We start from the raw sequence: 10,045 nt of genomic DNA, 5'->3' as shown, positions 1-10,045 counted from the left end.
TCCCATCCTCATCCCATCCCCATCCCCATCCCCAGGCATCCCCCGTGTCCTGGTGTGCTCAGTGAAGGGAGCCAAGGCAGCGTCACCCAGAGCTTTGCTGCTGGCACGGCTGCCCTGGACAAGGTGCACATTGTCTCGCCCTGGTACTGCCTCCCCTATTGGCCAGCCCCCACTGCCACAGGGACGGGACCTCTTTAAAGGGAGACCACTAAATCTCACTGGGGCACACAATCTCTGACTGCCACCAAGAGCTGCTGTGGCCACTGCCTCTCTCTGCAGGACCAGCGCCTCACAAAGCCTGAACAATGTGTAACCGATTTGTGGGAACCTGGAAACTCATCTCCAGCGAAAATTTTGATGACTATATGAAAGAATTGGGTGAGAAACGTTCTGGGTTTGTTTGTTTGTTTTTGTTTGTTTGTTTTTCTTTTTTGTTAGTAAGTTAGTTAGTAAGTTTGGAAAGGTTCTGCTCACGGATGCTGCCTTCTTTCTTGCCAAAAAAAGCCCTTAATTACTCTTTTAACATAATTTAATTTCTTTCCTTTAGCATCCAAATTGAAAAAGGTAGGTGATCAATTACTATTATAAATTTACTTCCATCTAACTGATATGAATTTATCTAATATGCTTTTCTGTCACGCAAGTAATCTATGGAGATACAGATTTTTTTGTTTCCTCTTGATTGCACTATTAAACTTGTGACTTATGATAATTCACAATATATAATGGAGCTGATGTCTCATGACACTATAGTTTCAGACATCTAAATACTGTGAATGAATCTATCTGTTACTGAAGAATGCCAGGAACGTAACAAATTAAGCATTGTTTTTCATTTTAATGCTGGCTTCATTCCTGTGTGCCAAGTGCATAGACAGTCAGCTACTGCATTGCTTTTGCTCTGTAAATGATTCACTGATTCCCTTAATTTGAAATGTTAGACTGAAACAAAAGAATTGCAGTTAATTAATTAGCCATGGTGAATGTGGGAGGAAAGTCCAGCTGCAGATATTTTTCTGAACATCTGAACAGAATTGCTTAGTATGGAATAATTATTGCAAATAGTTTTAGACTTTGTAGATAACTTTATACCCTTTTTTACAGATCTTTTCATCTGAGCGTGGCATAGCATTAACAAAGGCACTAACTGCAGCTATCCCTTTCTGCTCTTATGAAGCAGTGATACATCACCAGTGGCTCCTTTCCTACTTGCCCCAAGGCTCACAGCCTGTAGACAATGAACTGGACTGGAGAGGATTAGGCAATACAAAAGGCTTTTGGCATGGGATTTTCCTGGAAGCTCTTTGCAGCTCTCAGCCCTTACACCTCGATGTTTTTTATATTTCATACTTGTACTTTTCACCGAGGTTTGGATGCCAGGATCCTTAAAGGATGTTAATAACAACTTAGGAATTACCCAGTCTTCAGTATGTTATAATGAACAAGCACCAGCATATTGGCAATTCAGTGTCCAGTTTCTTCCTCCCAGCTATTAACAAAGACACAAATTCTCAGATTTGTCAAGGATTTTTTTTAAAAGGATTTTTACAAATTTTTATGAGAACCAGACTCTTCCTCTTAATTTTTCTGCTTATTAGATCTATATAAAATTAATGCAGATTTGTAACCAACCATGCTTCTTCTTAGCTAATTGTGCACAGCGCTATAATTGTGTAAATCTTCACTTCTTGCTGAAGGTGCACTCTTATCAGCTGGGGCTGCCTCAGCCCCTGAATGCTGAGGTTTCCATTCCTACCTCTGTCATGGTGGTGTCTCATCTAAAGAACGAGTGTTTAATCTAAAACAGGCATTGAAGTATTCAAGAAGAAACTCTTCCTTATTCTTCCACTGAAGAATCATGAGAGGATACTGAGTTTCTTGCTTTTAGAATGTAATGATTTTTTTTTTTGTTTCTGATTTCTAGGAGTGGGCTTAGCTGCCCGGAAACTAGGTGGCCTGGCAAGGCCTGATGTGATCATCAGTATGAAAGGGGACATAGTGACCATCAGAACTGAAAGCACCTTCAAAAATACAACCATCTCCTTCAAACTGGGCCAGCAGTTCGATGAAACAACAGCAGATGACCGGAAAGTCAAGGTAAGGGGGCTGGTGATCTCTGAGTAGGCTGAACATCTCATAGAGGAACACCAGGGGAAATTTTACCTACTCCCTTAATGCACTTTGAGTTTTCCAAACTATTGAAATAAAGCACTGAAAGAAGACACAATATAGTGCTGAATATAATGTCAGTGAGCATGCCATTATCCCCGAGTGTATATCTTGCTGGACGCAAGGTGAATTGCTACTCTAAAATGCAAAGCTCAGCCTGCAGTCTGAAACTCTTCTCTTGGAATTTGCAGAGTGTTGTAACCTTGGAGAAAGGGTCATTGGTGCAAGTGCAGAAGTGGAACGGAAAAGAGACCACGATAAAGAGAAGACTTGTTGATGGGAAGATGGTGGTGGTAAGTTCACTTTCCTTGTATGCTGCTAAAGGTCAGAAGGATGCAGCCTTCAGTATGTTTCTGTCTAAACAGACTATCAATTTTGGCTTATTCTTTGAATAACGAAACAAATTAAAGGAGAGAAAAATGGAACAGAGCTTAGAAAACAGCAGGAAAGAAATAAATGTTGTTGCATACAGCAACTTGTCTTTAAAGTGACTATATTGGCAGAGCTGCCATAAGTTGACAGCATACTTACTACTCTCAACATTAATGTTCTTAAAAGGAATAAGGTTTAAAAATAACAGAAACCTGTGAAATAGAAACAAAAGTTTATGAGCAGGCTACTGCTGTCCCTGAAACAGCTCGTTCCTTTTCAGTATCTTGGCCAAGACAGGGAGATAAAAAATTTTAGGGAGCCTAGATGTAAGGGTCACTATCAAAATTAAGATTTCACTTTGTTCATTAATTTTTTTAAATATTGGAGTCAAACTCATTTTGGCAACTTGTTTGAAGTCAGCAGCATTACACTTTTACATGTCAGCTGACTGTCTTTTGTTTTAAGCTCTCTTACGTAGAATCATAGAATGGTTTGGGTTGAAAGGAACTTTAGAGATCATCTAGTTCCAACCCACTGTCACGAACATGGACACCTTCCACTAGACCAGGTTACCCAAAGCCCCATCCAGTCTGATCCTGAACATTTCCAGGTATGGGGCATCCACAACTTCTCTGGGTAACCTGTTCCAGTGCTTCACTACCCTCACGGTAAAGAATTTCTTCCTAATCTCTAATCCAAACCTCCCCTCTCTCAGCTTAAAGCCATTCCCCCCTGTCCTGCCATTACACAGCCCTGTAAAAAATCCATCTCCAGCTCTCTTGAAACCTCCCTTTATGTAGGAAGGTTGATTTGTTTTTGCATCTCCGCATGGCTGCATTTCTGTGTAAGATTTTCTAATTATTAAAACCTCTTCATAAAGCAGAGAGGTAAAGTGCCTCTTCTGTCAGCATCCTGCTGCCTGCCCCTTGCCTCAGAGAGGGTTGTGGAAGACTCCTCCTCTTTTGCAGACCAAGGAAGTATTTTTTAACATCCTGTTGCCTTTGTCACATGCATCCTGTGACTGTGAGTCAACAGCAGCCACTGAAGGCTGAGGGTGAGAGGGGTGAGAGGGTCAAGAGAAATATTTTGTGACTCAGAGGAGCAAAGACTTTTAGGCCTGAAGCCTGACCTTTGAGATACCCAGGCTACTTCTGCTTCTACACAAAAAAACCCTTACTACTTTGAAAATATGAAAGCGTTGGTGGGCCATGATATAAAAACTAGGTGAGGCTAACATTTCTGACAAGCCAGCAATAATACCAAGGAAAGTAAATTTTTTTGTGGAATCTCAGCCTAATTTTGCAATCTTTTTGTCATTAAATGCCACTTAATGAAGTTTAAATCTGTTAAAATACAAACAGCTCTATTTGCAATATAAAAATAGCTTTGCTGTTTGCTCTAAAAACATGACATCTGGATTTTCCTTGACTTCTGAGGTTACTGCAGCAGACACAACTGCTGTCAGTAAAAGGTTTATATTAATATTTTCCTTTATGCCTTAGGAATATGCCATGAAAGGGGTTGTCTGCACTAGAGTTTATGAAAGAGTGTGAAGAAGTTCCCTCTCTGCACCGGACCAGAACTGGCTCTAAAACCTCGGCTTAGTTCAGTGACCAAAGCCTCATGCACTGTGCTTCTTTATTTTATTTAATTTCCTTTTATTGGGAAAATGACTGCACCATAATTTGGTATTTCAGAGCCATAGTGTAACTAATCCAAAATATTGTGGTGATCCAATAAAAGCTTCTCAACACAGAAAATAGTGTTTGGCTCCACATGAATGATTTGTGTTTACTTCTTGACTGGTGCTGTCTCTTCTTTTGATAGTGTCTGTACAAAATGTAAGACTATTTCTGAGTAAAACAGTGAAACACAAGTAATCCATATGTGAGAGAGGGCTAACACTGCTGCTTTGATATTGGTTAAAAAAAATAATCTCCTGGACTCAATATTATTTTCCCACAAAATATTTTATTGCTGAATAGCTCCTATAGGGAAAATTATCTTTACCACCAGAATTTTTGACATTCAGTATGATATGTCATTGTAGCCTTATAGTCTTAGCACATCATTGTTTCATACTAATCTCAAAAAAGCTTATATTTCTTTTAGTATCAGGATTTATATACTGGCATTTATTTGGAAGAAAACAGATACTGGAGGGGAAAAAATTGGAATGTATTCCATATTTGTCTGCCAAAAGGGCAGATAAACCTGTGAAACAAAGTGTGGAGCAGGTGTGAATGAACTCCAGAAGCCTCAAGGCTAGAGGGCTTCATTTCTAAAGTGCTCAGCAACCAAGCCTACTTCCAGCACAGTATTTAAGTGTATGCTCAACATTAACACACAGAGGAGTTGCATTGGGTAGAGTTTGCTGTCAAGCCTAACTGTGTAGCTAGTATTCATTTCTTCCACTTCTCTTACTCTGCTTTTATTTAAGGAAAAAAAACAGAAAAAGCAAACCTAAGCTTCTGGAAATCTATTTAACCAAAAAGCACTGTGGCAGGTTATTAATATTTGCCTCCACTGGCCGGTGGTCAGTATCACTGCCACATTCACACTAAACACATTTCATCCTGTGTCACTGCCTCCGCGCCATCACACAGAGCTCCCACCTCCTCTGTGGGGTTAAAGCCACTGTGAGAGGCTCATGTGTTTATCTGGGCTCATTAAGAGCGGCAGAGCTGATATGAACCTTTGCCTACTGGCTTTGCAGGCATAACACATGTTCTCAAGGTTAAGACAGATCCTGAACGTCAGAATCTGAACTGGTTTATCCAAGCAGAGAGCGAGGAGATGGATATCATATGCAAATGAAAGATATAAAGGTCACTTTTCTTCTCTACCCACCACTGGAAAAGCCAGAATCTGGGCCCAACTTTGGATACATTTTTATGTAGATGCAGTCTAACTGCAGGCAGCTGCCGGAAGGCAAACAGGATGAATCCTAGAAAATATGAGCAGTGAGAGAAAGTTGTGGGATTTATGGACAGCAGTTTTAAGGAAAAATTTACCCTGGTCTCTAACTTTGATGAAGGGACAAATGCCCCATCTTTAACCTTACCATTAAAACTCACCCCTATGAGTGTCAGAGCTTCTGTGACTCCAAGTCCTCAGTGATTGTAACAAGGAATGGAGGCAGAATGATGCCTCATGTATCATCTTTTGCAAACAGAATGTAATCACGTATTTTGAGCAATGATATTTTACCAGGCTTCCATAAGAACAGTCATACAGTGTGAACTCTCATTATACATGGTCCTCTAGATTATTCTCCTATCTTAACAGAGAGCCAGAGACATTTCTTACAGCTCAGAATCTGCCTGAAATGCACTCATGAATCTGGATTTCTGCTCTGCAGTTTCTTCATTCTCTTCCCTTGCAGTATAACACAGTCCCAATGAAGCTGCTGGAGCTGCTCACCCAGCCTGGCTCTTGGAAGCTGGAACCTCTCCAGAGCCTTTTAAGCAGAGTTCACCTCCCACCCCTGAGCCACAGGCAAGGGAGAAGATACTGCTGCAAACAAGCTCCGTATTTCCTTGGCTTTTCCTGGTGTAACCTGTAAATTCTTCTTAAGTTAAAGGCAAAATCTCCTCTTCAATAGGATATTAGTTTTCAGCTTTTTATTTCCTTAGGCAAAGGAAATAAATGTTTACTTCGGTACAAACTACAGATTTTACGGATCTGGAAACAGTAACAGAATAAAAACAAAGGACTGCTCACCTACTCTTCATTTATTTATTTACTGTCGTCTCTGTTTCTGTGACATAATCCATCTCCCTCTTCCTCTTCTAAAGAAAAATTTAGTTGCAGTTATTTTTCCAGAGATTTGGAATTAAAATAGTGATAGCTTTGGGGTTTTAAGTTCCTAAGTAAATACAGACATGCTGTTTAGGAGCCTACTATTTGGCACTTTCACTCTATGCAAAGGTCATATAAAAATGTCATGAGAGCTGGAGACTTTCCAGAACAGGATAAGTGCAGCAGCACTGATAGTGTTGAAGGCTAAAACAATAGGGCAGGTGGTACAAATCAGCAGAGAAATGGAGCACTTTGGGCTACTGCTGTCTGTAAAGCAGTCCTTGGGGTCTCCAGGAGAATTTAGGGGGAATACGAACTTTTTAGTCTCAAGGTCTTCTTCACGTCTTACTATAAATTAGTTTTTCTCCTTTCTTAATCTTTTTATACTGGCCAGATACTTCTGGAATGAACATCTAGGCTGAGGTACAATGTCTGTGACTTGAAATGTACTTTCACATTGTCAAAAAATCCATTTGCTATTTTCCTAGCTTGCATATGGGCCTAGCCTAGAAATATTGGCAGTCTGATGCTGTGTATAAATAGCATTATTTAAAGCAATCAGCTTCATCAGGCACCCACCCCAGGCAATGAAGTCCTGGCTGAGTTTAAAATACCACGCTCAGATTCCCCTCCCACTGGTCACTCTTTCTGTAAGTTTGTTAAGACTCTGTCACACCGCTGTTTCTCCTGCATCTCCTTAGATGGTGGAAATTGCCTGCATGGGGTACTCATCCTCCACTTGCTGCAGGTCTGGCAGCATTCGCTGCCTCTGCCCTCTCTGACGTCTGCTGGGGCAGGAGAAGCAAGCTGTCACAGCAAGAGCCCCTCTCAGCCCCTGAGCTCCCATGGAGAGCACTGAAATCAAATGAAAGCTGCACCTGGACTCCATGTACCAAAGCGGTTTCCTTGGACTGAACAAAATGTGGCAATTTGTGATAGAGAACATCTCCTGATGATGTATAGCTAAACTCAGAATACCGGACCCTGCATCCCAGTCTTTTCCACATGGAGTGGAGCAGAGAATATATGCTCTCCTACAGCTTTCAACTTCCCTTGTCCATCTCCTCCAAGTTCATTTTGGGAGCAACTGTATTCCTGTAAAGTGAATACACACACATCCAGGTGCTCAACATACAGACCTGTGTTGTTTCACACAGAAACCTTGTCACCTGCTGGGACTGTTTGACTGGACAGTGAGTGTGTGGCTGGGCAGCTCTAGAAATAGCAAAGATTTGGGGAGGGGGATTGGGCTGTGTTATAAAAACAATAGTGCTTCATCAGAAGTCCTCGCCGCTTACAGTTTTTTTTCCAAGAAGCAACTGTGTTATGCTGCTAAACACTGTGCTGTTTATAAATTGCTCAACTGTGCCTTTTAAGACATTGCTACCTTGCCTAATTTTCATTTTGGTTTAAAAGATATTCTGTTGCTTTCAGGAATACTAGGGAGTGAAAGGTTAGTGCTGAAGGGATAATCACTCAGAAACAAATAGGCTGACACCATGAAAAAATTGCCTTCAGAAATCCTGGAATTTAGATGTAATCAAGGTCTTTGTTAAGGAGGCAATTAGAGCATATCCTCGCCATTTCAATGAAAAATGTTGTGGTTGGATATTGGCCATCTGCTGCAGATGAGAAACACAAGAAAATGTTATTTGGACTAAAGGGCACAACAACATTGGGAATAATATTGTGCCTGAGACTCTGCAGAAAGGGAAAGCTGCATTAGACAGCATTCATGCAGTATTTTCAAAGGAAAGTTTGCTCTTTTTTACTTTTAAAGATGAAAATCAATGTTTAAACAAACTTTCCTCAGATGTTATGAAAAAATTTAAAACTAAAATTAGAAGAAATGCAATCATTCAGGGATTAGGAAGGGTGGGGTGGATGCATTACAACTGGATTTGTTTCCAGTTTCTCAGTGAAGAATTAATTAAAATATTTTAAAATCTTTTTCATATTTGCTATAATGTGATCACCAGTATTAATAATATCTTTGTGAGAAGATGAGGGAGGAAGAAAGGGTTTTCTATTTAATTCAAACTAAACATGCTCCGTGTCACACTCCCTTGGGGGTAAGACTTCCTACAAGAGGCACCTGTGCCAGCAATGGGCTCAAAACCACTGCAAGGATCCATCTTGTCTTTCAAGATCATGGACATGGTGTCACAGCTAAAGCTGCATCAGGAGACACTTACAGAGGAGCTGTGGGACATGCCTGCTTCAAGCTTGACAGAGCTTAGGGTTGCTTTGGAAATCTGTAAACATAATTATGGGAAAGGGGAGGTGTGTAATGCGTCTAGCTATGTACAGTACTCATAATGCCAAAAACAGTCTCATTCATTTCAGATCCTAGTATGAATTTCCCAAGCTAAAAACTCTTTACGTTTTACTTGGAAGCTCTGCACATTTGATATGAAAAAATCTGCAAGACAGTGAAGGTAGGGCCCTCAGTCTTCTTGTATAATCTCCTACCAGAGGTTTGTAGCTTTCTATGGCATTGTGCCACCTTCTTGTATCTTGTACCATACTACATTCAGGTTTATATAGCCTCCTGAGTCCTACAGATCTGTAGGGGTAAATGCACTGTAGTTCCTTTACAAACCTCCTCTCCACATGAACAGTGGGAAAAGACTACAAAGCAATTTGAGACTGTAAGACATATCATTCAAGGCCCCTACTTACTCGCTCAACACAAATGTTTTAATTTCATTTAACAAGAGATAGAGCCGTTAGATTAGGAAAGGTTAGGTGCATGAATGTCTGTGCTTTCCAGATAGGAACTGAGCCCTCTGGCCAGGAGCACAGGAACCAAGATTAAGACTCTCCCTGGTGCTTCCTTTTTTCTGGGGATTTTGGTGTAATCAAGAAGCATCATAACAGTTTATCCTGGCTCTGTCTCCAGTTGGGCAGAGAGCATGTTGTGAAATACAGGCGCAATCACTATGGTCTAAGTTAATGACTTCAGAAAAGTAGTGTCAAAGAAGAAAATATTTTTAAAGCATGGGGGCCTGTTTGGATAAGGCATTTCAAACCTATCTAATTTTCCTCTCACAGGGTGACAAGTCTTGTGGATGGAAGAGCAGTAGTCGTCATCTCTGCTGACTTCTGAAATGTTTTAACAATATGACCAAAGACATCAGCCTGCAAGAAGGTCTACAAAAAATTAAGGGGGGCTTCTTGCAAGGGCATGTAGTGAGAAGACAAGGGGACGTGGCCTTAAAATAAGAGGACAGGTTTAGATTGAACATAAGGAAATTCTTTACTGTGAGAATGGTGAGGCGCTCGAACAGGTTGCCCAGAGAATTTGTGGATGCCCCATCCCTGGAAATGGTCAAGGCCAGGTTGGATGGGGCTTTGGGCAACCTGGTCTAGTGAAAGATGTCCTTGCCTGTGGCAGGGGAGTTGGAACTGGATGATCTGCAGGGTCTCTTCAAAACCAAACCATCCTGTGATTCTGTGTCTATAATTATGCTATAAATTACAGCAGATAAAGCTGCTGCTACAGAGAGGGTACAAAATGATGCAAAAACCATACTTCACCAGCCAGTGGTTCAAAGTGGAAGAACGGATCTCATGGATTTGTGCTGGTCCAGTCCTGTCCAATCTTCTCTGTAATAATGATGTTACTACTTGTGGAATGTACAGAGCTGAGAGAAAATGCAAGCATACCAGAGGGCAGGGCTCAAATTCAAATGATCCCAAC

General features: G+C 40.9%; 1 protein-coding gene across 1 annotated transcript; it reads left to right on the top strand.

The window, feature by feature from the left end:
- Positions 1-226: 226 nt before the first annotated feature.
- LOC115917368 (myelin P2 protein-like) lies at positions 227-4,303 on the top strand. Its single transcript, XM_030971314.1, has 4 exons — positions 227-378; positions 1,925-2,097; positions 2,361-2,462; positions 4,044-4,303. Exons 1-4 carry the CDS (start codon positions 306-308, stop codon positions 4,092-4,094), a joined length of 399 nt encoding a protein of 132 aa, XP_030827174.1. The 5' UTR covers positions 227-305; the 3' UTR covers positions 4,095-4,303.
- The last annotated feature ends 5,742 nt before the right edge of the window (positions 4,304-10,045 follow it).

This window comes from Camarhynchus parvulus, chromosome 2 (genome assembly GCF_901933205.1).
Source record: "Camarhynchus parvulus chromosome 2, STF_HiC, whole genome shotgun sequence".
Classification (NCBI taxonomy): Eukaryota; Metazoa; Chordata; class Aves; order Passeriformes; family Thraupidae; genus Camarhynchus; species Camarhynchus parvulus.
The sequence above is the reverse complement of the archived record's forward strand: the minus strand, read 5'-3'. Positions and strand labels throughout refer to the sequence as shown.